The 27169-nt window shown below is 44.6% G+C and overlaps 1 protein-coding gene across 1 annotated transcript; it reads left to right on the forward strand.

The window, feature by feature from the left end:
- Positions 1-3060: 3060 nt before the first annotated feature.
- GPR141 (G protein-coupled receptor 141) lies at positions 3061-27113 on the forward strand. The gene is made up of 2 exons (XM_081147396.1): positions 3061-3189; positions 22917-27113. The coding sequence occupies exon 2, from the start codon at positions 22931-22933 to the stop codon at positions 23834-23836; it is 906 nt and encodes a 301-aa protein (XP_081003522.1). The 5' UTR covers positions 3061-3189; positions 22917-22930; the 3' UTR covers positions 23837-27113.
- Positions 27114-27169: the final 56 nt, after the last annotated feature.

Below are 27169 nucleotides of genomic sequence, written 5' to 3' on the forward strand. Positions count from 1 at the left end.
CAGGACCGGTTCCTCACTGCCAACCCTCCGCACTGTCAGAATCAAGTGAACAACGCCTTTGGACTCAAGGTGTTTGCTGCTTCAAATGCTACAGCCCAGGCGAAGGCGCCCTTCATCAGACGCCCTGAAAAATCCCAGGAAGACGCTCCTGCAGAAAGGAAAGGGGAATTCTCCAGCAGCAGGAGCCAGAGCATTAGACACTGCAATTAACTGATAAACAGTTCTAAAGGGCTGTTCTGAAGAAATTCAAATGAGGTACAAGAAAACCCCAGAGAGGTAATTCATTGAACCCAGGACTGAAATTCAGGAACAAAAGGAGTGCTTTACCCAGTAGATTGAAATTATAAAAACGATGCAAGCATGGGTTGAAGAACCCAATCAATGAATGAGACAGAGAATGCCTTAGAAAGCGTTGGTAATGGGGCAGGTCAAATGGAAGAGGGGATAAGTGACCTGGAGGATGGGAATTTGGGAATTATTCAGGAGGAAGAGAGGAGAGAAGTCTAATTTTTAAAAAGTGAATAAACCCCAAGAGAGCTATCAGACCCATTAGGAAAGCCAGAGTAAGAATAATGGGCGACTAAATTTAATAATCCTGCATTGCACATTTGAAATTTGATAAAAGAATAAATCTGAAAAGTCTTCATTATAAGAAAAATATTTTATAATTATGTATGGGGATGGATATGAACTAGACTTACTGTGGTGGCCATCTTGTAATACAAATATTTTTCATTTTTCCCCTTTAAATATTGCTTCTGCCCAGTTCTCTCTTCTTTTCTTAGGACACCAAACTGTGGGCACACCAGACCTTTTCCCTGAGCCCTTTATGTCTTCCTTGCGATTTTATGTAAGTTTTACTCTTTACCCTCCACTAGTGTTCAGTCTGGTATTTTTTACTGACCTGTTCCAGTTTCCACCTTTCGTGTCTAATCAGGATTTCCATTAGATTTTAAAAAGATTGATTCTGGTATAAATATAAAATTCTCCATATTTCATCTTATTTCTTCAAACTACTAATCCGTTATTTTAAAGTCCCTCAGTTCTCTGTCTTTGTGCATGTATTTCTGTTTTCTGTTTGCTTTTGTAATTCTGATTATTTAGTCTTACCTTCTGACAACCCCTTTAGTGTTGAGATGTGGACATTGTGTATAAAACATTGCGGTGCAGTGTTTCCAGTTCATGTCCTCTAAGGTGCAGCTCTGCAGGATCCCACCTGGAAGCTTAAGTTGACTCTAAGGCACCACCTCCTTGGTGACCCCTGGACTCTAATTTTGTCCCCTGCATCAGATGTCCTTCACTTCTGAGTTTCCTAGCTCCTTCTTTCTGCCTCTCAGTGGCCAGTTACAAATCAGCAGCACCCCGAGTAAAAGCAGAGCTGAAAGTGAGGGACAGCTTGTGCACTTCCCTTCTTCTGGGGATTCTGTTCCTTCAGGTTCTCACTGCCTGGCCAGCTGTCTAAAGATTTCACATCAGTAGGGTTTATATTCTACCCATTTTTTTTTTAGTTGTTCTCAGAAGGTGGGTTTGTCTGTAACTGTCTTCTCTACTGTTACCAAAACTGGGAATTTCTCCAGGATGAGTTGTTAGGAAACACGTAACATCTTTATTCCTATAACCCAAAGACTGTGCATCTGCTGACGCTGAAGACTTTGCAGATGTAGAGCCCTTCCCTTGAAACTAAAAATACAAAGTCAGGTGCTCTGGTCAGGCTGTGTTCTGAATGGGAAGGGCGAACCATAAGAAATGAGAACTGCAGACCACTTGCCGAGAATATCAGGGTTCAGGTGCTGTAAAGGAGACTGGGAATTATCAGAAATTACCAGACTTGTAACCCTAATGAGGGCCTTTGAAGTAGAAAGAATCCAGGAATGGTCCCAGTTGGATGCTCCCACAATTTTGTTTAAATGAAAAAATGCCAAAAAAGAGTTTAAAAATTGGAATATATGAAAATGTTGGTAGTTAATAAATTAGGATTTCTGTTCAACATTATTATGTGATTTACAAGATAATGATACTATTTAAAAGTATTAATTTATCTTGTTACATAAACTGGTAGGTAAATTGCAGCAGTTTGAGGAACTTGGTTTTCTTTCCCTACTTGCAGTGTGGCTCCTCGACCCTGTGCAGAGCTTCTTCTGGAGACAATGCTAAGTGTCTAGAGCAGGGGTGGGGAACGCTCGGCCCACGGGCCATATATAGCCCTTGTAATCATTCGGTCTGGCCCTGCCAAGGCCTCACCGAAGAGAAGCAGTTCCAGCCATCACATTAGGGGTGAGTTAATTAAATGTTTTACCAAATATAGCAGGCTGATTTTTAAGTCAATAATTTTGTATGGCCTGGGAATGATGTTAAAAGTATCCAAAAGGCCTTTGGCAGAAAAAAGGTTCCCAACCCCTGGTAAAGAGTTAGGTGGCAGATACACCCCTCCTCTGATACCAATAGACTGTGGTTGAAATAGCCTCTCTCTTAACTCTAATGAAATGAGCTGATAACAGTGTCACTTTGTAGTAAATATAATATGTCAATGACAGAGTAGGAGTCCTAAGTCCCTGACAGAGTACAGAACAACTCTGTACATTTTCTGCAAGGAAATACTATATATACAGGGTGGGACAAAACTAGGTCTCCAGTTGTAAGTACACAAAACACAGTTTATTCTTGTACTATTACTTATTAATTACTGTAGTATTTTCTATACAAACAACTGTGAACCTGCTTTTGCCCCACCCTGTATTCTTTTACCCTGAACACAACACACAGTTGACACCTCCCCTCCCTTTTTTTTTTTTTTGGTACTATCACTGCTTTTCCTTCTCTTTCCACATCATTCTCTACAAACTTCAGTTTGGATGAAATTTTAAAAGCTAGTCCCTCATAGTAGTCATACGACTTTAATAACTATTTCTTGACGGTTGGCCTTCCTGTAATTTCACAACCAGGGCTCTTCATCTTGAAGAGCCTGGTTTTTCAATGCTCGTGTGGCTGAAATGGTTCTGAGGTTTTGTGGTTGTGTTGACGCTCTGCGGAACTTAGAGCCCCAGCTTCCTTGTGCTTGGTGAAGGGGCCAGTCCTTGCATGCAGACCATGGAGGTGCTTGGGCAGCCTTGCTACTAGGAGACAATCCTACCTGGAAGTCAGACAGGTGGCCCATCGCTGCACCTCCCCGGAGGTATCTGCCTTCTCCAGGTAAGTGCAGAAGTCTTGGGGTGGGGTCATGTGAGTGAAAGTTAGTAAACAGAGCATGCTGGCCTGGCCAGTGTAGTTCTAACTCTGTCTTCAGACAGGCTTGCTGTAAAGATAACTATATTATGGTTATGCTGACCACACTCCTGCAGAGTAAACACTGTTTAATTCTTCCTATGTCGTGCACAGGACTGTGAGGGTGACACCCAGTTTTCATGAGTGAGTAAATATGGACAAAATGGCTTCAGAATCTGTTAAAAAGAAAGGACTCTGGCTGAAAAGCTTATAGGGTCCCTAGGGGATCTGGGGTTGCATTTATGTGTTGTTCAAATGTTTATCTTGTAAGTAGTGTATTTTTTAATTATGAAGAATCTTCAAACTGTATGACTGTAATATTGTCACATACAGGTTGAAGCCTTCTGGCAGCCCTAACAAATAGAAAACAATCAATAGCCATCAGGAACCTTGAAATTCCTAAAAGAAATATATTCAGGATAACACCTGTAACAATGGCCATTGTCATTCTTTTCATTCCGTTTTTACAGTACTACTTGACCCGAGGAATCTGAAAGTAACTTTAAATCACATAACTGAAAGTTAAGAACAGCATCTATTTTTACAACAACAATAATTTTACACTAAGTTCCTTCTCTACCCTTATTTCCTTTTGATAAGAAGTATTGCGTTTCAAATAGACGGAATGGGACATAATGCAAAGTTGAGAAGAACCAGTCAGGGATGCACACCATGCGGCTGGGGGTTTAGTCCTGCTTCTTTGGCAAATGTGTAACAGGGTTTTGTTCTCTGAATTTCAACTTCCTACCAGTCTGCACAGTTATTTATCCAAGAAGTTGTTTATTACGTGCTCCAGGTTTACAACCCCATGCTTTCCTTTTTATTGGGTTTAACTCAGTCGATAAGTCAGTATTTCAACTGATCGATCAGGAGTAATGAGAAGACCAGTAGGTGAGGAGGGAGGTGGTATGAATGCTAGTCCTCTGTTTTCTAGAAATTGAGGGATTTGGACAATATTTTCTAACCATCCTAGCTCAGGGGTTGGGGAATTGTCTCTATGAAGGACTACATAATAAATAGTTTGGGTTTTGGAGGCCAAGATGCAAAATTGAATATAATATGCAGGTTCTTACAAACCACTTAAAATGTAACCATTTAAAAAGGTAATAGCCGCTCTTAGCTCACAGACTGTACAAAAACAAGAGATGAGCCAGGTTTGGCCTCAGGGCCATAATTTTGCAACCCCTGTTCAAGGCAGTGATTTTCAACAATTATAATAGAAGGTGTAGACTAGGGTACATGAACCCCAAAGGAGTTCATGGATGATAGATTATTCACCAATCCCATAAAGTTGTATAGAAAAATCTGTGTATGTAAATAGGTGTTTTTCTAATGGTAAAGAAATGCCCACAGATTTTATCAGATTTTCAAAGTGGCCCAAAACCCAGCTAAGGTTAAGGACCACAGGACTAGCTGATTTGTAAAGATGCCTTTCAAATCTAAAATTCAGTGAACCTATAAAATGCCTATGGGATGCCTGCTATGCATAAGCCACTGCGCTAGCCTTATAAGAGACATTAGCACATTATGACTAAAATAGCACATCAAAATATTTTAAAGATTGGAATAGGTGCAAATCAGTGACATCCTTCAAAGCAGTGAACTTGAGAAAAAATCTGTAATTGGTCAAACATTTCTGAGATACTAATTTATAAAAGGTCTTCACATCTAGTGAGTTGTGTCAAAATATTTATCAAATATTCTTATTGTTCCATTTTGGTTTGTGATGACAATGGTATTTTTCATGATAATCACAATCCAACTTAATTTAAACAGAGTCTCTTTCCTAAAGATACAATTTCCTTAAGGGCAGGAACTATGCCTTTTCATCTTTGTATTCTGGAAAAAATATTTGTCATACACTGAGGATTCAACATCTCTGGGATGAATGAATGAACTGAATGAATGAATGTTAAGATGAAGACACCGTCTTTGAGATTACGTGCATTAGATACCAAAGGCTTAGAACTCGAAGTGCTCTAAAAACATAGTTGCTAAGTTCAAAGATTGCTTCTCTTTTCAACTTTGGACATAACTGTGATGTCAAAATACTTGGTCAACTAAAGATTGCAGTTCCTGGGGATTAAGTCATTTTTTAAAAAGAGCGAAATTTGTTAAATTTAATTCACATGGGAGAGAGAAACACTTCTTACAGATTGTCCAGTAACCTGGTCTCTGGGATGGGGTAACGTAGGGGAAGTTTCTTTGAGGGATAGTGGCCCCCACATCTGAGTACTTCCTGCTCTGGGAACAGAGGAGGCTCTACCGGCTGGAACACTGAACATATGTGGTAGGCGTTCCTGGACAATCCAAAAGTCAGATCTCGTCAAATTTGGGATACCACTCTGCTCCCTGATAAAGAATTTCAGCCTGACGTCCATGGCCTGGCCAACTGATGGTGCCCAAATCTGAGCACTATTCCTTGGGGATTCCTCACGGCTACGGGGGGTAGGGAGTGACCTGTGGTCTAAGCGTACCCTCCTTCTCTCGCTAGGAGTCATTTCATTTTCTGAAAGACAGATTCAGTCTATAATAGCTGGTTTATGGTTCCTTCACGTCTCTGGGGAAGTTTAAATCTTAGGATTAAAGAAAATGTAAGAACTGTTCATCAAAAACTTAGAACAGAAGATGCCCCTCGGGCTGTTATCACTTAGGAAATCATGAGAATTTTAGGAGCCCTGGGTCAGGGATGGGTCAAAGATTAAACATTGGAACAAGAGATGCTCCTAGTGTTGTGATCACTTAAGAAATTACAAGGTGTGGCCAGTGTGGCTCAGTGGTTGAGTGCCGCCCCATGAACCAAGAGGTTGCTGGTTCGATATCCAGTCAGGGCACATGCCTCGGTTGTGGGCTCACTTCCCAGTAGGGGGCATGCAGGAGGCAGCCAATTGACGTTTTCTATCTCTCTATCCCCTCCTTTCCTCTCTCTCTAAAATCAACAAAAACGTATTTTAAAAATTAAATAAAAAATAAAGTAGTTGGAAAAATGTTAACATCTATGAACACCCAGATGACTGGGGGTATGGGCGTCAGTTATGTCATTTTCTGTACTCTTAGGTATGCTTGATGTTTCTTTCTCTCTATTCCTCTCCCTTCCTCTCTCTAAAATACATAAAAACATATTAAAAAAAGAAATTACAAGGATTTTAGGAAGAACTGGAGGCACAGAACTATCCATCTATCATCTATATATCTATATCTACGTCTATCTATTTACATACACACATATATATGTATATATACATATATGATCTTACTATTTCACAGCTGGTGCAGTGGCACCCATGTAAGTCACCAGCACTGCCTACTATGTCTTAGTGTGGTCTTATCTTTCCTGAGGTTGTGATCTCTCTGCAGCAGTGACCTTGTCTAGCACAGACTTTCCTCTATGCAAGGGCCCAGCTTAGAGAAGCTTTAGTTGGGAGTTGGGTATAGTGTGCAGACGTTTAAAAAAAATTGCCATCTTCATTGACTCATTCATTCTTTCTCTCTCCCACTCCATGTGCCATTTATATATAATCTGTCTTACAAACATCTCGACCAAGAGAAAAATCATTGAACTGGCCCTATTTTTTAATCTCTTCCCATGAAGCAAATTTGGCATAAAACTTTCTAGGCTCTCTTAATTGTAAACAGTAAAAAAAAAAATGATTATTATACCCACTTCATTTTTTATATTATATATTACATATTATATATATTATATATATTCAAAGATGTTGATGACCCCTGTTTTCCAGGAGCCAATAATATAGCTGGAAAGACAGAGTTTATTCATAAAACCAATGCAAAGACCATAAGCCATCATTTGCTCTGGGCAGAGACATTTACAGAAAAAGAGCAGTTAGGTCATCTTTACTAGATTGCACAAAAGGGAAAAAAAGTTGAGTAAAAATCATTAGCCAAGTGCTTGGATAGGTAGCTAGTTTTCTAGAATGTTACTATTAAGGCTTATTAGAAAGAAACTAAACCGTTTTATCCACAATGCTAGAAGAGCATGGCGCATTGGATTAGGTTTGAGACCATCTTTCCTTTATGCTGCAGATGACGAAATCAAGGCTTAAGTCGCCTGGATACTCGTGCAGATCAGGAGACTGACATTTGTCTTTCAGTTCTGAGTGCCCCTAGCAGCCTCTGGCGTCAGCCGTGGGTTGTGTGATGTGAACTGTGAGTGCCACAGGAAGGTCAGAAGGTTGACTCTTAACTGAGACCACGTGTAGATGGAATTTGGATGAACGGTGGGGGTGTCTGATCCTCAGTAACATTAAGGCAGTGGGTCTCAAGGGGGGCCTGGAGGTCTGTGTTGGAATCACTTGAACCACTTGTTCAGAGCATCCATTTCAAGGTCTCCCTGTAGAATCAATCCAGTGGTCTGACATGTGGCCCTGGGCTTCAATGGTTTGACCCATCTCCCAGGGTGACTATGAAGGCTTGTGGTTAGGGAGCTGGGTCTTTCTTATCCCATATTTCTAACCTGTATGTTTTAAAAAATACATTTTTATTGATTTCAGAGAGAGGAAGGGAGAGGGGGAGAGAGAGAGAGAGAAACATCAATCGGCTGCCTCCTGCATGCCCTCCCTACTGGGGATCGAGCCAGCAACCTGGACATGTGCTCTGGCCCGGTATTGAACCAGCGACCTCCTGGTGCATGAGATGATCCTCAACCACAGCGGCCGGGCATCCTAACCTGTGTTTTAAGTGCTAATAGCAGGGCCGTGACTGACAGTGGCTCTGTGGGCATAAGTCTAAGCCGAGGAATAGAAAAGCCTTACCGAAGATCTTCAGAGAGCCAATATGTTCATCCTGGTCCCGGGGCCAGCACTGTGAGGCTGTCGCAGAGGAAACGGGTTTCATTCCTTATTAGCTCCGCTTTCTTTATAAAAAGTGGTGATCCTCTCAGCTGTTGGGCACTTCTAAGTGACAGACACAGCTGCCATGCCCCACGCCTCAGTCGACTCCAGCAAGCCTCAGCGTCCAGTGCCCGTAAAAGGGAGATCAGAGTCTCTAATGGAAATGAGAATCGTGAAGATCAAAAGATATAACATACGAAAAATGCCCAGTGGGCTGGTGGGACTTGGTCTTTGGGCTGTAGTTTGCAAACCCCTGACCTAGATTAACAGTAGCAAGAAGTCTCAATCAACTTGGAGTTTTAAAAAGTGTTATACAGTTTAAATAATTAAATACGTATAAACTGTTCATTTAAAAAAAATTATAGAGCCCTGCTGGCGTGGCTCAGTGTTTGAGCATTGACCCATGAAGCAGAAGATCGCTGTTCGATTCTCGGTCAGTACATGTGCCTGTGTTGCAGGCTCAGTCACTGGTGAGGGCCATGCGGGACGCAGCCGATCAATGACTCTCTCATCATTGATGTTTCCCTCTCTCCCTGTCCCTTCCTCTCTCTGAGACCAATAAAAAAATATTTTAAAAAATTATAGAAATGTGTGATAGTGAAACATGTGTAAATATAAATGTAGTGTTATATTTTATCAGGGGTTTATTTATTTTAAATAAACTGCCAATTTCCAAGCAGGGCAGAGAATCAGAATCTTGCCCCAGGCCTTTTACTTGTCTGATCCTGTGCAGTGGGCACTGGAGCTTGAGAGGCCCAGGGGCCGGTCTGCCGGCAAACCTGTGCTTCCTTCTTTGTTCCTTAAAGGGTAACTTCCTTCCTCCCTCCCTCCCTCCCTCCCTCCCTTCCTTCCTTCCTTTGAATCAACTGGACTTGTGCTCCCCTCCCACCCCCTGCCACTTCATTTCATTTTTTCCCAGTCCTACTTTGGAAGATACACATTTTATTTCATGGTTTCAGTGCTTTCAAAGAAATGTGAACTTCCATATTTATCTAAGACCCCTGACATCAAGCAATGTCTTGCTTTCTTCCCAAACAATGCATGGACCTCGGAACACATCGAAAGGGAACCCCTCCCTAGTTATACGAAATTGTTGCCTAATATCTGAGTATTGCCCTGTGGATTAGCCCAATAAATTAGATATTAGTATTATTATTGATTTATATAAAATCTCTTTAGATTTATCCATATATTTACAGTATTTTTAGCATTTTTCCTTTGTTACGTAGACATTCCTCATATATAACTCTCCTTTTTCCTTAATATATCTGCTACATGTTCTTTTGGTAAGGAACCACTGGTGTAACTCCTTTCAATTTTCGTTTGTACCAAAGGTCTTTATTGTGCCCACATTCTTGAAAGATAGTTTTGTCCCGTGCGTCTGTAGGACGATGGCTATGTTTACTCATTGTTTTTAAGATAATACCCTGCTGTATCCCGGCCTCCACTGCTGCTTTTCAGAAGCCACCTGTCTGTGTAAAACTTCTCTTTTCAGGTGACGTTTCTTCTCGAATGCACTGCCTTTAGCATCAGCATCTCCATTGTCTTCAGCTTTCGGCGGCTCCCCTGCGCTGTGTCTGGGTATGGATGTCTTTTTGTTTGTCCTGCTTAACCTTCTTAGAACTTACCGGGACTTACTGGGTATTTTTCATCAGTTCTGGAAAATTCTCAGCCATTGTCTCTCGGAAACTCACCTTTCCTTTGCTCTCTCCTATATCTGGACCACATGTCACCTCCATGGCTCTTGGTGCTGTCCATCCCCTTGGTGGGAGCAGGGCACAGTGGGGCCACAGAGCTGAGCCCGGGCTCCCTGGGGTGAGCGCCCTGGCTCTGCCTCTCCCTGGGCGCATGAGCCGGGCGAGTTTCTTAACCTCCAGCACTCAGCTTCCTCATCTCCAAAATGGGGAAGCAGCCCTTTCCACTTCGTGAAACCGCGTGAGGCTCCCGAGAGACATTACACGCAAAGTGCCAAGAAGGGTGCCCGGTGTGCCTCTCAGCGTTTTTCTTCCTTTGCTGCGCTCCTAGCATATTTTTCATACCTATTATTCAGTTCCCCAGGTTTTATATTTCTTGTCTGATATGTCCCATGAGATGCTAGTTCTAGTGGTATATTTTTCGTTTTCAAAGGCACAGTTCTGATAGTTTTCAAACTGGCCGGTGAAGCTTCAAAGCACTATTAATCTTTGATGTATTTGGGTATTTATATTTGCATTGGCTCTTGCTTCTGCTGGGTCCCCAGGAGCCCTGGGCCACTTGGAAACGTGCTTGTACCGGCCTCTTCTAGATGTGTTGGGAAGGGACAGAGCGAGTTCTCTGACATGATAAACCTGATTTGGTAAATGGTGACAGAAGGAGACTTGACTTCGGGCTGTGAATACACAATGCAATATACAGATGATGTGTTATAGAATTGTACACCCGAGACCTATATAATTAACCAGTGTCACTGCAATAGATTCAATTTAAAAAAACAAAAAAAATCTAAAAATAAACCCACCCTGAGTTGAAATGACTATGAGGCGAGGTTCTGACCAGAAAGAAACCAAAACCCAAGGCTGGGAATTCAATGTGAGACTTAGAAAGTGATTTTATCCTTAAATGCCCTTTGGAGAGCATTAAAAATTAGAGACCCCTTGGCCCCATCCTGAAAGTGGGAGCCCTGCCTTGTTTTCCCAAAGCTTCCCAGGTGATTCTACTCTGCAGCACCCCACAGATGCATCGGCCAGAGAACTGCAAAACACCCTGAGGCCTCTCCGGGTGTTCCAGGCGGGGGCGGGGGCGGGGGTCTTAATGAGGGAGGCCAGAGGCTGTGACACCATGGGCAGGGCCAGTAGGGGCAGCTGCTGCTTTTTCTCTTATCCTTTGTCTTGGTGGAGGTGGGGGCTCAGGGGGATCAGGAAGTACAGGAATCTCAGGAAACCACCATTGAAGGCTACAGCTATGTAGGCTCCAAGGAGGGTGGTTCAGAAAAGCCTGAGACCCTCCTCCACAGCTCTGGTCTGCGTGCTGTGGACACAGGAAAAGGGACAGTCGTGTTCAGTTTCACTTTCAGGTTGTCACAGGGACACCTCTTGTTATTGGTGGCAGCTGCCACTAAACTCAGTGGCCAGGGAGTCTAGAGGATGCCGAGAAGGGGGAAATGGCCCAAATCTGTCCATAGATTGAGAATCGCTGGTTTGGGATCAGTGAACTTCCACGATTCAGAGCACAGAGGGGCTCAGGCCTGTTGGTATCTCCAGACACCCCCACACTGTAAAAGCACCGATCCAGATTACAGAAGAAGGCGTGAGGTCAGCTCTCCCAGGGAGAGGACTTTTCTCAGCCCCCCTGGTTTCTGTAAGCACCAAGAGGAAGTGAAAATATCATCTTCCCCCTACGGTGCCTTTAATTTTTCTGGCAGTGCTAAAGAACTCACAAATGAAGGGCAAGACGAATCTATAAGAAGAATCAGTGGAACAAATGCAAGGCTGCACTTTGCAGAGGCCCCACTATGTCTGGCACTCCCATGGCGAGCTGTGCTGGCAGGTGCCCTGAAAAGTCAGCTATTGAAGAGGAGAGGAAATGCCTCTCACACCAAAGCTCATGTTCCTTGTGTTTCATGCCATTGCCTCTTGTATTGCTGTTGTTAAGCCTCACCCAAGGATATTTTTTCCATTGATTTTTTCCATTGAAGGGAGAGAGAGCGAAACATTGATGGGAGAGGGACACACTGATTGGTTGCCTCAGGCATTCCCCCATCGGAGCTGGGGATGGAACCTGCAACCCAGGTACGTGCCCTTGACTAGGAATTGAACCTGGGACCCTTCAGTGCACAGGCTGACGCTCTAACCACTGAGCCACACCAGCCAGGGTGCCATTGCCTCTTTATAAGCAAGTGACAGGGTGAACTTTGTAGGGCTTTTTGTTGTTGCTTGTCACATAAATCATGACTGACCATCAACCCTCACAGAGAGAATGGGCATGGACGGAGGAAAATTAGAAAAGCCCCTTTTCAGGTTGGTGGCTCTCCACTGTCCCCTTTCAGAGAGCGGCCACCCCCTGGTGTGCTCCCTCCTCAGTCACTCCCGTGGCCCCTCCCTCTTCCCCTTTCCTCCCCCCGGGCTCCCCCACCTTCCTCCCCTCTCCTTTTCTTTACCTTCTTCCTGTTGAAGTGTTCATAGAGGTGCTGTGGTCAAGTCTGTTTGTGGTGTTTGTTGTCAGATCTGTGTGGGAGTTTCTCAGGGGCTGGTAACCTTAGCCTCGGTGCCCAGGGGGAAAATATCACCCCAGAGACAGACAGCCGCACCCCAACCTCCCAGACCTTGTCCCATCAAAATAACATGGGATGTTTACCGGCTGCCAGGAGGACCCTAAATGCTCCTAAATGTAGTGCTGAGAACCAAGAGTTGCACAAATTTAGTTCCTGAGTGTGGCATCAGGGCTAACATTTTTACAACAACCTTACAAAGCCGAGAAGCTCATAATCCCACCTTATACATGAGAAAAGTTCTTTGAAATCAAAGAATTTGCTCAATTTCAAGTAGCTAATAGCTAGGTGAGGTGGTAAGCATCCCTCTGTGTTCTGTGTCTGCCTGATTACAAGGTGTTTGTGCCTCTAGACCCCGCATTATAGTTTAAGGACATTGGCAGGCAGGAGCGTCCAGAGTCTGGCCCCGTGAGGAAGGTGCTGGGGATCATGCCATCTTTATCACCTCCCCCCGGGATGAACATCTAAGAGGCGCGATCTCCATACCAAGCCCCAGGGTGTGTTTTATGTAGATTATCTGCCTGCAAGTATGACACTTAGTACAACAACTTTATGAAATGTGCAGCATTAGAATCATCCAATTACTGAGGAGGGAGAGGAAGCAGGGAGGTGTTAACTAAGTAACTTGCCCAAGATGGCCCGGCCCGTAAGTGATAAAGGCAGGACCCAGCGCTGAAGCTCCTACACTCTGCTGGGGACCTTACTCACGGGAAACGATGGCACAGAAATAGAGAGGAAAGAGAACAGGAATACTCAGCGGGTGAAAAAATATCAGACAGGAAAGAACATGTACACCATTACGCTCCCAAGAACAGAACCATAACTAAGGGGGGCTGTCACGGGGGCAGACTTCTGTTAGGTATAATAGATAACTTCCCAGCAATTGCTTGTGTCTAAGGATACCACAGACTGCCTCGCAGGACCATTGGCTTCACTATGCAGGACGCTAGAGCAGCCGCAAGGCGTCAGAGCCACAGGCCCTGCTTCAAGCACCGTTGACATTGATATAACAGCTGCCACCTTCACCACATTTCCTAGATTACGATGCGTGTCAGGTATGGCTTCTCACCCACACCTCAACATTTCACATACATGGCAACCTGTGACTCAGAGGCTTCTGAAGATTCATTCAGACACAGTGTCTCGTTAATCTTCCAAATGGCCTTGAGACGGAGCTGTCACAAACTATATTTTTAACCGAGCCAAGGACAGTTATACTGAGATGCACAGGCCACAGCACTAGCCTGAGTGTACCTAAGGCCGTTGTTTCCCTCTTGAAGCCATGAAGCCATTACCATTGGGTAATTAAAAACAGGGCAACTTCGCATGGCGGAGAAATGTGAGAAGTAAGAGTTTAAAAATATTTTATGACTATGAAAATAGCATTCTTATTATTGCAGGAAATTTGGAAAGCATTGAAAAATATACAGAAGGGAAGAAAACTCATGATCCAAAGGCTCAAAGCAACTATTCTTAGATATTTGATACACTTTCAATAAATACACCTATTCATGTTATGTGGTCCAGATCTTGGTGTATAAACAGTCTTCCTTACCACAGGAGTTTTCTGTTTTATTTAATATTTCTTCCTAAGCATCATACGAGTGGCAAGAGTAAGCCCCGTGGATGTGGCGTAATTAACTCATGGCTAGCAAGTCTGTGTGTCTCGTGTTACACTTTGTACATGTTGCTGGCGTTGCCCTTAGCAATTCCTAGAAGCTACCGCCCCAGAGCCTGATTGCGATCTGTGAGCTGGCCCTACGTTGCCCAATTTGTATCAAGAACTGTGGTCCCGCATTCACCTCCCATGAGCAGGGTCACCTCCTCTTTGCCCGTCCTGACGACTGTCACGGTATTTCACTTCCCTAATTTTAAAAATGCAAAAGATCTTATTGTTATTTCAAGTTTTACTGATTTGAAAACCATTGATGTTAAGGTCACTTTCCGTCGTCAACACAACTTGTCGAAGGCTCGGATCAAAGCAGCATCTGTGAAGGGCCGTCTCAAGCTCCAAGGTTGAAGTTCAGGATTCTCAGTGGCTCCCTTAAGTCCCTAAGGGCTGGGGACGCTTGGGTCTCGACTACAGGAGCAGGGAGCACAGGAGCAGGGACGAAAGTGTGTCTGTCTGTCAGCCGGCCTGCCTTCCACTCGGAGGGGTTTTTATGGAGTGAAGCCTTGGGAGGCCTGTCTGTGCCTAGCGTGCCTGCCCTGCCCATTCCCCGGCATTCGCTTCACAGCGTGGGCCCCTGTCCACAGCCCTCCCCCCGAGGGTGGGACCGAGGTGGTTCCCGGGAGGAGGGATGGTGCTTGGTGATGAGGGAGCCCGCCGCCAGCGTTTCCTTCGGAGGCTTCGAATTTAATCATACTTGCTCTTCATAACAGAAAATGGAAATATATTTGCCTTTCACCACTGCTTGTCTTTTTTTGGGAAAATGTGTTCTTCCTTTATTCTTTTCTTGTTACTAATTAAAAGTGCCTTTATGGAAAATTTGAAATACACAGCACAGTAGGGAGCAATGACCCCCACTTACCCATTCCCCGGTACACCAGCAGTGACCCCCACGTACCCATTCCCCGGCCACATCCGCAATGACCCCCACGTACCCATTCCCCGGCTACACCCACAATGACCCCCACGTACCCATTCCCCGGCTGCACCCAGCTGCAGCACCTCAGCTCACAGCTGCTCTTGCTTGAGGTACTCCACCTCCCCACAGCCCCACAACTGAATCATTTTGAATAAAACCCCAGATGTAATGTCATTTTACCCATAAATATTTTGATATCTATATCTAAAAGATAAGGAGGCTTTTTTAAAAACACATAACTATAATATTGTTATCTTGATGTTCTTTAACATCATCAAATAGTCACTTACTGTTCAAATTTGCTGATTGCCTCATAATTTTTTTCAGCTGGTTTCTTGAGCTGGGTTCCAAAACAAAGCCTATACGGCACTTGTTCTTGTTGATTTGTTTATGACATCTCTGACAATCCTGAGAGCGCTCCTCTCCCTCCCTTCTCCCCAGCAGGCAGCTCTGGCTTCTTTGAGAGGGAGGTCGTATGTAAAACCCACACTATGGGTGCTAGGGATGCTTACTGTTGTAGTGATGATTGTTAATTCTTGACAGAGCTGGGGCGTATGGGAAGGTATGTTTGTTCTGCCTGCACTCTATTAGCAGGCTATTTACTTACATATATGACAAGATATATTTTTCCTTCTGATTCAGAAGGCCATACCTGCTTAATCAAACATTCAGTGTGTTTACTATAACTAATGGGGGTCTAGTTGGTGAGAGTGGGCATGGCTCACCACATGATCTAGCTCTCGGCATCTTCCTTTATACTCTGCAACACCCACGAATCAAAATGAGAAAGAAAAAACAAGCACGGGGAGAGACTGCAAATATTTGGAGGAACATAATAGAATGACAGAGCTTCGAGGGTCTACTGAGATAGCCCAAGTCGAGCCCTTCATTTTGTAGACAGATGCACCAAGGACAGAGAGCTGACTTCCTCAAGGTCATCGAAACCAGTAATTCTCAAATTTTCACATGGCCCCAAACCGCCAGCAGAACTTGTTAAAACACTGCAGAGCCTCACCCCTGAGATGCAGCTTCAGTGGGTTTGGGTGGGGCCCTGGTGATGTTGACCCTGCCAGTGCACTGACTGACCTCAAGTGGCACCGAACTGGACACTTCCTGATAAACAGTGGAAGTGAGCACATTCTTGCCCACAGCCCTCCTGAAGTGCAAATGAACCCACTTTGAGTGACCTGGCAGCAGAGGCTAGAAAGATCAACTCATGAGGTCCAGGCAGGTACATTGTGGGGTGGTTGAGTGGCTACATGCCTAGTGTGATTTATGTGGAAGATGGGGCTGCCTCCCCGAATCTACATGGTGTCTTCAAATTTTCATAACAGATTAATTCCTTTAAGTTAATTCCTCCTTTTAAGAATCAGGTCTTTAGAAAAAAATCCTACCTCTGCTGGTAAATTTAAGCCATTGATCTCAATTTAAGCCAGTTTCAAACACCACCAGGAAACCTTATGTCAGTCTCCTAACTGCAGGTAATTTCTCTGAAATCCCACAGCTTCTGCCTGTATCCCTCCTTGGGGATCCTTCCTACAGGATGTGTTTAGATATTCTTTAACAGGGAGTGTTCTAGCAAAGAGGTATTCCAGAGGGGCACATCTTCAACTGCAGGTAAAAGAGCACCTTGATTTACCTGAGTAACAGCCTCAAGGTTTGATTAAATGCAGCCAGAACCTCAGGGGTTTAGAACCTGAGTCTTCTGTGTGGTAAAAGGAGAGGACAGATACCTGATCAGGCAGGGAGTGAGTTCACTGTGTAACAACAACTCGGGAATCTCAGTCCAAGAGCCACCTCTAGGACCTGAGGGCGCCTAGAGGCTGTGCACCTCTCCCTGGAGATCTATGCTCTTCATATCCTGCCGCTTGCTGGTTAAGCAGCAAAACCTGAAAATCCAAAGGGCAGGTCCCAGGGAGACAGAATTTCTCCCAGAAGTCCCAGGGCAAAGAAGGGTAGGGGCATTTCTGAGGGACTGAGACACTGGCTGGAATTTTGGGACGCAAGGAAGGAGGCGTGATTGAGTTCCCACTTCTGGTCCCCTTGGTAGCAGTGCCTCATTCACCTCGACATCCCCTGGGCTCGCCCTGACAGGCACACATGCCGTTGAAGGAGGGGACCCAGGCATTCCCACTGGGGGTTCAGGGCCTCAGGGTGCTCACGTGTGCGCCTGGGGTGGGTGGTGAGATGGGAGCGAAAAAGTATGAAAGAAACCAAGGCAAAAGCGGTGAAATGGTGATCAGTTCTGCCTGCTTAGTATTCCTTTTGTCTGCACCGTGGAAGCTGGACTGCTGTCCACTCCTCACACCGTCCTTCTCTGCTTCTGCGGGTAGCATCTCAGGTCATGAATTAAAAGCCATTTCTTTTCAAAGCAAAGCTGCTACCTGAAGAATGGCAAAGAGTGGCTGCTTCTCTGGATTTGTGGGGACATTACAGAGGCATGAAGAGTAAGTGTCGCTCTTTGTAAAGGGGGAGTTTCATCGGATGACCTTAGCTTTCCCGTGTATCCGGGAAGGCTGAGGTACGAAGCACAGCCAGTTTGAATTTGAACCGTCCTGACCCTTCCAGATTCTCGGTGGCTCCAGGCGTTCCGTGGTTTATGGCTGTGTAACTCCACTCTCCGCCTCTGTCTTCACGTGGTTTTCTCCCTCTTTTCTCTGTGTCTCTCCTTAGTGTGCCTTTTTAAAGGACGCTTGTTGTTGGATTTTGGGCCCACTTGGAAAATCCAGGATGCTCTCATTTTGAGATCCCTAACTCAATTATGTCTACATTCTTTTTTCAAATAAGGCCATATTCCTAGGTTTCTGGGATTAAGACGGACATATCTCTCTGGGGGCTGGCCATCATTCAACCCCACTACACCATTCTACTCAGAACATATGGGAAAGACAGAATTTCTGCTCTCATTGTAGACAGCAATTGTAGCTGTAAGTAAACAAATACAGAGTATTATCTGCAATACTAGTGTGTCATTTGAGATGAAAAACATCATCCAGGAGAGAAATATTTAAGCCAAGTCAATGACAAGTTTGAGATCTCTAGGAGATGCCTTTCCCTCTGCTCAGTCTCAGAGCTTCGGGGTCCAAGTTCTTTTTGAATATTCTGTTTTAAGGGCCTTCAGGGTTGAGGTTGATTCTGTGGCCAGGATCCAGAGAAGCTGCTCATACTGGTGTTTGGAAGCTTTAAGATGCTGAAAGGTCAACCAGAAGACCAGAAAGAAATGCCTGTGACTGAGAGGTGGATTAAGATATGACTGCCAGAGCCAGGTCTTTGTCACATTGTAAAATCTTAGAATTGGTCATCTTACATGACCACCAGATTCAATGATGAGCTTTTCTGTGCAACATTCTGCCAAGAAGTTTTCCCATTCAAGTTGGGATATCTGGTCCCTCTTCCTACACCCACCATTGATGGTTAGTAGCTTCTTCTGTCCATTCTAACGCCCAACACGGGCCTCACCCTGTGCTTGATAATGGGCAGACTGGTCCTCACCTCCCTCTATGGGGGACCAAATGGCCTAGCAACTTAGTTCCTCTTTTCAAATGTACTGAAACGTACCCTTTTCCATACCTATCTGAGAATCAGGAGTCATTGTAGAAGGGACTAAGTTATCTGATCTTCCAGCTCGCCTGCCCATGGCTAAAATGTGCAATGCAGGGGCAGTTGGGTAGCAAACCGAGATAAAGGGCTGAGGATCAGATGGGAAACTAAGGAAGTGAGTGTCACCTCCTCCCGCACTGGAGATTTCTACAGGAAACCACTTCAGCCCCTGGGGGATGGGGCAGGGGATAAACTTTGAAGGAAGAGGTCAGGCAATAGGAGCACAGGGCACCGCTCGAACCCCCTGGGGATCCCGTAGAGCTAAGGCAGGGATGGAGGGAACATGAGCAGGCCTGGGAAACGGGCTGGCAGGAGTAATAGGACATAGGCCCAAAGAACGTCAGCGCCAGGCGGGAATCAGAATCGCAGGGACTGGCTGGTCCTGGAGGGTCACTGAGCGGGGATATACCTCTAAACTAACGGGGGGCATGGAGTGAGGACGGGAGTGCCAGAGGAAGGGGGTGAGGATCTAGGCGGCCTCCAGACCCAGAATGGGCTGGGAAGCAAGCTGGGGACCAGGCCCGAAGGCAGGCAGAGGCCTGGGGTGACTCAAGCCTGGCACTCTTAGGAGAGGGCTGTGCCCAGCTGCTCACCCAGGGATCCCTGGGCACAGAGCAGTCGGCACTTCCAGATGCCAGCCCCTCGTGCCCATCGATGACTAGGCTGGCTGGCTCTGGGCTGGATCTCTCTGGGTGGAGCAGCTGATCAGGAGCCACTATAACAATCTCTCAGTGTGATTTCCAATCTCAAAAAAGGGGAGTTAAGGGCTTATAGTTCAAAAAGTGAAACAGAATTAAGAAAGGGGCTCAGGACTCTATCCTAAGGACAAATTAAATTTTAGTAATCAAATTTGAATGCAGTTTTTTTTAATATATTGCAATCTGACGACTTGCTTCTCAAGCTTGTACTGGCTTTAGAGAATAGCAGCTGGGCCTATTTGAACGGCCTCTCCAAGTCTCCTGCTGTATTCACATGACTCGCCTTTAAATACCCTGGTAACTGGTCACAGCAATGTAAGCAAATGCAGTGGAGAAAGGAGGACCGACCAGCTGTGCAGAACCCCCAGCTTGGAGGGGAGCAGGGGTGCAGCTGGGATAGAATGGCCCCTTTTCTTTCACAGGAGGCAATGTCTGCATGCAGCCACCCTGGGAAATAGCACTCAACACTTGGGTTTTAGTCCTTGGTAGGACTAAAACCACTTGGTAGCTGAGCACACCCGGGAAAGTTGCTTAACTTTCCTGAGCTCAATTTCTTCACCTGATATTTGGGATGAAAATGCCCACATCCTAGACTTCATGGCAGGAAGATGAGTAATGTATGTGAGAGTCCCGCCATAGCACCTGGGACCAAGGATGCACTCAGGACAGGGCAGCTCTGGTCGCAAACAAATCATAGAACAGACACCCTCACTGCTGGTGACACAGCAGGAACCCAGAGGTCCCCAGCACTGAAGACTGGAGGGGGGCCCTTGGCTGCTCTCCGTGGCGGACTTCTCAGCAGCTTTGCCCTGAGGAAGGGCCCCCTGCTCTGAGTGAGCTTATATGTCACATTCACCTTGGAGGCACGGCGCCTTCCAACCACAGGGGTTGGCTGATTCCCAAATGAATGCCTCTCCATAGAGAGGCTCAGCATTCTCTGAAGTCATTGTCCATTCCTGGTCCTCTCCAGGTGGTGTTGGCAGTGGCATCCTGACTTGTTGGCGGATGATACTGGGCTCCAAGAAAGAGGCCAGTGATTTTTCCCAGAGTTTAGATGCGAAGGGAAGACATGGTTTGAACAGAATACTTCTAGAACTTCTGGAAGAGTTTTCTTTATTGTTGGCTTAGCTTTCTGAGGGCTGAGAGGATGGTGCAGGGTTAAAGGGGAAATACATTATTTGAGGATAGTATTTTACCCACAGCCCCTGGTTTTGCTCATTTCAGAATTCTGCCTATAAGAACAGAGTGTAAAGATTGCTGGATGACTGGAGTCGTTTGAATAAAGTATTAAAAACAAAATGTTTGATGGAATAGCTTAAATTAGAAAGCAGGAGTACAATTGTTCCCTACAATAAATATTTTACATTTGCATCTGTCAGTGTAAAGCAATCTGGCTCTATAAATCTAGATACACAAATATGTCATGCAAACACTCTTTTCTTGGATGCCACCTTCAGAAAATAATCCAAAATATGTAAAATGCTTAATTCACAAAAATGTTTATCATACAGAGTCATTTATAACAACAGTAAGTTAGAAACACCTCATTGCTGAATATTTGGTTAAATAACATTGAAGCCCTGGCTGGTGTGACTCAATTAGTTGAGTGTTGACCCATGAACCAAGCGGTCACTGGTTCGATTCTCAGTCAGGGCACATGCCCAGGTTTCGGGCTCCATCCCAACTAGGGGGAGTGCAGGAGGCAGCCAATCAGTGTTTCTCTCTTTCTCTCTCCCTTCCTCACTCTCTCAAATCAATAAAAATATATTCTTAAAAAAAAAATAACATTAAAGATGCCCACCTGATGGGATGCAGTCATTTAAAAGTAGAGAATCTTTACAATTAAGTACTTCACTGTATCACTAGTGAGAAATATGGGCTGAAGGATGATTCTACCTCCCTCCCTAACACAGGTACGTAGAAAAATACTAGCGGAAAATTACTGAAATATTTAAAAGACTGAAAACATTCTGTTCATCTTCTAATTTTTCTTTAGTTTCTTTAACTTAGTTGCCTCTTATTTTGTGACTAAAAAAAACACAACACTGAGACAAGAAAAGGAAATAACCCCCTCGTAGATATTAAGATAAAACGCAGATAATGAAAAGGAAGATGAACATTTGGATAAACACAGCAGTGGTCACAGTGGTGCAGCAGGAAGCAGCCCACTTGTGACATGCACCAAAACACCCCCAGGGGAACCACGTGAGATGAAAATGTGCACAGCCTCCGTTGGCGACATCCTCTTAGCGACATCCTGGCCCGCTTACCGGTCAGCGCTTCACCGGGCTGGGAGGAAGCTTGCAGGAGAGGAGGTCACGGGACCGCTGAGCACCACGTTCGTCCATCTGGAGCCCTCCCGCCTCACCAGCTCCCTGACCTGTTCTTTTCTGTCCTTTGGCGCTGTGAGGACTAAGGGGGCCGGATTGTGAGGGTGGCGAGGAACCACTGCGTTGGGCACCCAGGAATTCCAGGACCTCAAGCCTGCTGAATTGACATTCCCTGAGAGCAAAGCACAGTCCTTGAGGTAACAAGGTATTTCTTTTGCAGCAAGATTTCCAGTAAGGAGATGGGGACATGCGGGGACCAGAATTCACAGCACATTTGAATACCTACAGATCTGTGCCAAGCCCCCCCCCCGAGTGGGGAGAATTCTCGGCCTGCTCCTTATGTGGGATAGAGCAGGGGTAGGCCGCGTGCCCAGGTGGCCTCAGGAGTGGCGTGGCTCTTGCTCAGAAGAAACGCGTGGCCTCTGAGTGTGCACCTCGTGGCCCCAGCCTCAGCTCTCCTTCCCTTACCTGTAGCCAGAAGCCGTGAAGCTGGAAAGTGTGTCTACCTGCCGGTAACAGCAGGAGTAGTAGCTCCAACCCAGAAGCTCTTGTGGGCTGGACGCGCTGTTTCTGATGAGTGAGGCTGCAGATCTAACTTCCCAGCAACAGCCGCAGCAAAGCCGGGGCTGCAGGTTCAGCTCAGGGCCAGGAGTCTCCTCTCAAACCTCAGGAGGAGGCCTGGGAGCCAGCGCAAACACGGGCAAGGAAGCGGGCTGCTTATAGGTTGCTTGGGCACATAGTCCTCTCTAATGGATTTCTTTAGAATTGACATTTGGGTTTGGTTGTTTCCCACGCTGCTTCTGATGTTTTCAGATTTTTATTTTTAATTTTTTTTTTTCCTACCTCGAGGTGTTCCTTCATGTGACACTGTTGTTCTGGAGCCTTTTCTGAGAATATTTTGGATAGAATGCTGCTCAGATTTCCTGCAGAGATGAAAATGAATGATCCTATTTGTTCTCAACAAACATAACAGAATCTGATTTACTCTAAGGGCGTCTCAAAGGCAGGGAAGCCATTTGTCCCACAGCAACCTCTGCTCACTGTTCTGCCTCTTCCAGCCCTGGCTGGACATTCGTCCTGGCTCGTAACCGGTGACCTTGGAGAGGGGCTCCTGGGTGGGCTTCAAGCATGGCTGTGCCACCAAGGAGCTGGCACTCACCTCTCTGGGCCTCTGGAACTGGAATGTCCCGGTAGTAGCAGGGGACAGTTATGGACGGGAATGGGGACACTGAGATTCAGTGCTGACCGCTGGGCGAGCTAATGACGGTGCCCGTGTGGGCTGCTGGGGAGGGATGTCCAGAGCCCCGGGAGCTCGTCAGTTACCGGTGCTTTGTGTCTTCCAGGTGGCTTCTGAAGCATGGCTACCCAAAATACTTCCTGCAAACCTATACTGACACCCCACCTGACCAGGCTCTACGGCGTGGTGCTCGTCGGAGGGCTGGTGGGCATCATCTCCATTCTGTTCCTGCTGGTGAAGATGAACACCCGGTCGGTGACCACCACGGCGGTCGTGAACCTGGTGGTGGTCCACAGCGTTTTCCTGCTGACGGTGCCTTTCCGCCTGTCCTACCTCGTCAGTCACACGTGGACCTTCGGGTTGCCCTTCTGTAAGTTTGTGAGTGCCATGCTGCACGTCCACATGTACCTCACGTTCCTGTTCTACATGGTGATCCTGGTCATCAGGTACCTCATCTTCTTCAAGCGCAAGGACAAGGTGGAATTCTACCGGAAGCTGCACGCGGTGGCCGCCAGTGTCGGCCTGTGGCTGCTGGTGGTTGTCATCATGGTGCCCCTGATTGCTTCTCAGTACGGAAAATACGCGGAGTATGATAGGCAGAACTGCTTTAACTTCCACAAGGAGCTGGCCCATCCGTATGTGAAGGTCATCAACTATTTGATAGTCTCCTTTGTCATAGTCGTCACCGTGGTTCTCCTGGTCTTCCAGACCTTCATCATCATGTCCATGGTGCGGAAGCTCCGCCACTCCTTGCTGTCCCACCAGGAGTTCTGGGCCCAGCTGAAGAACCTGTTTTTCATAGGGATCATCGTCGTTTGCTTCCTTCCCTACCAGTTATTTAGGATCTATTACTTGTACACCCTGGCACACTTCAGTGGCTGTAACTACACTGCCAACTTTTATAATGAAATCTTCTTGAGTGTAACGGCAATTAGCTGCTTTGACTTGCTGCTCTTTGTTCTCGGGGGAAGCCACTGGATTAAGCAGAAGATCATTGACCTATGGAATTACCTCCTGTGCCGTTAGCCACAAAATACAGTGTTCAGATTTACTGCCTTTATATTGGGAGTGAGCATGGGAAGAGGGAGGTAGGAAGGCTATTTTGTTGCTTGATTAAAACGATGCCTTGATGCAGCCAAACAGAAGGACTATAACATGTCAGAGCACCCACTGCAGTCCTTATGTGATCCCTACCATCTCTAAAAGACACCCATGCAAAAACTAGTGATGTTCAATCCACTGGGAGTTGCAACACTGCGTTGTCAGTACCCGATGTCTCCTTGGCCAGTCCAAGCACCATGGGTCTAATGGTTTCTGACTTTTACTAGTTTATTTTAGTTTCCTTAGGGGGAAACGTGGTCTTTTCTTAGGCTCTGAGCTGGGCTCAGCCCTGTAGTTGGTTCTTTTCATTCCACATTAAACCTTAGATAAATGAACTCTGGCTCCGATTCAGCTTCAAAGCACAAATTCTACTTTGCTAACTAGATAAGATACCCTTTGGACTCACACCCTGACAAAAACAGATAAGGGGGGAATGAAACTTCTCTAGATTATTATAACTTTGGTAGGAAGTCACTTATCTAGAAATCAAGAGAAACAGAACTTCTGGCTTTCTACTCTAAGAAGGTTATCTAGATTTATCCTTTGAAAGATCAAGGACTTGGCTCAGCTCCCTGAATATCTCCAAAAATCATGTTGAAACTTACTAAATATATCTAAATGATGGTGAGAGTGTAACTTTTCCTGACCAATATGCTGCTAGGCATTAAAATGAGTTCCCGAGGGAAATGATTATTTTTTTTCCCTTTTCTGTTTTTGAAGAATTTATAGAGGTCTTGGTCTACAGTTAATTTAGCTTTCCCTTGGAGACAGAAAGCTATACTGAAATCTTTCAGTTCTCTCCAGCCCTTAACCTTATGGGTCTTTAAGTAAATGAAAACAATATTCTTTAAAATAGAACTTTTGAGAAATATGTTGAAAAATCATTGAACTATGAGATTAGGATGCTAAGATAATGTGGGTTTGTGGGTTTTCTTCCCTGTGGCCCATATTTGTACTATTTTCCTGAAAGTTTCATGATCCTGAATCTTTCTGAGGAACGGATCCAGTTTCATATTTAATTCTCCAGAAAACCTGAAGTAATTCATGGTGGGAATAGAAGAAATGAATGAATGAAGGTAACTTTTTTTTACCCCAGTGAGTTAAATGTTCAGGATTTAAAGATTTTTCATAGTTTGTTATACTATATGGATCCATAAATTCATCAGATAAATAAATACCCATGTGAGTTTCTTTCATCACTAAAATTATAGAGTCATAGAAATTAATTTTGAGGAAGATAAGGAAGCAACACACTGCATATGACTTGTTCCCCAAATTTTTCCTGTTTTAAATTGACTTGTGTGTGCCCTCTTTTCCTTTTCAGGCCATACATTTTTCATTTCTTGTTTGTATTCTTTCCCCATTTCTCTTAGTTTTTTTTCTTTTCTCACTTTGATCCATAACATTTGTAAGAAAATTTCTAAGACCCATAACAGTTTTAAAATTTGTAACACCCATAAACTTTGTAAGAAAATAATTATAGTAAAATATTTAAAAACTATTAAAATTACTTATGAAAAACAGACACATTGACCAATAGATCAGAATAGGGAGCCCAGAAATAAGCCCAGGCCTAGATGGTCAATTAATCTATGACAAAGGAGGCAAGACTGTACAATGGGGTAAAGACAGTCTATTCAATAAATAATGGTGGAAAATTGGACAGGTACGTGCAAAAAAGTGAAACTAGACTACCTTCTTACACCATTTACAAGAATAAACTCAAAATGGATTAAAGACGTAAATGTAAGACCTGAAACCATAAAACTTCTAGAAGAAAGCATAGGCGATAAACTCTCTGACCTTGTTCTTTCTCTGATATATCTCCTCAGACAAAGGAAACAAAAGAAAAAAATAAATAAATGGGACTACATTAAACTAGAAGGTTTTTGCATGGCAAAGGAAACCATCAACAAAATGAAAAGACAACCCACTGAGTGGGAGAGCATAGCCACCAATGGTACATCTGATAGGAGCTTAAGATCCAAAATATACAACTCAGCACCAAAACACACACACCAATAACTCTAAAAAAAACACACAAAACAACAACCCACAAACAACTCAATTAAAAAATGGCAGAAGACATGAATAGACACTTCTTCAAAGAGGACATACAGATGGCTAACAGACATGAAAAGATGCTGAGCATCACTACTCATCAGAGAGATGCAAATTTACAGCAGAATGAGACATCCCCTCACACCCCTCAGGACGGCTCCCATCCACGAATCCACAAACAGCAGGTGCTGCTGAGGACCCGGGGGGAAAGGGAACCCTGTGCACTGTTGGTGGGATTACAGATTGGTGCAGCCACTGTGGACAAAATTTAAAATAGAATTACCTTATGGCCCAGCAAGTCCACTTCTGGGAATATGTCCAAAGAAATCCAAAACACTAATTCAAAAAATATATACACTCCTCTATGTCCATTGCAGCATTACTTCCAATAGCCAAGACTTGGAAGAGCCCAAGTGCCCCTCAATAGATGAGTGGGTAAAGAAGCTGTGGACTGTTGCCCAGCAATAAAAAGGAATGAAATTTTACTATTTGCAACAACCTGGGTGGAACTAGAGGGTATTATGTTAAGTGAAATAAGTGAGACAGAGGAAGACAAATTCCACATGATGTGGAACTTGAAGGACAAAATAAAACAGAAACAGATTCCTAGATACAGTGAACAAACTGAAGGTTGCCAGGCGAGAGGGGCTTGGGGGATGGGTGAAAAGAGGTAAAGGAATTGAGAAGTACGAATTGGCAGTTACAAAACAATCACAGGGATGTAAAGTTCAGCCCAGGGAATATAGTTAATAATATTGTAATAACTATGTATGGTGCCGGGTGGGTATCGGGGAATACTTTGTAAAGTAGATGATTGTCTAACCACTACGCTGTACACCTGAAACAAGCATAAGGTTTTGAAAAAAGCAGAAAGAAGTTATGGGAATTACAACGTTTCTCTCTTTACGTATCTGTGTCTTACATAACATCACGATTATCTGTTAGCTTGTAGATTGTATTATAATCTCTTCCATATTTTAAATATGTTGAGTTCTGACAATGAAGCTTTTCTCTGTATTATTATATATTATAATGAGGGTCCTATTTCTGTGGACCTTTAAGAAATGTTACCCAGAATATAGAAATGCAGTATTCCATAACATATTTTATTCAGCGATATTTACAGAATAAACTAAAATTTTCAGTTAGCCTGTTCTTTGTCTCTCATTGCTGTGAAAATGAACCTCATGCAGGAGC

This window comes from Miniopterus schreibersii (genome assembly GCF_964146895.1).
Source record: "Miniopterus schreibersii genome assembly, chromosome: 9".
NCBI lineage: Eukaryota > Metazoa > Chordata > Mammalia > Chiroptera > Miniopteridae > Miniopterus > Miniopterus schreibersii.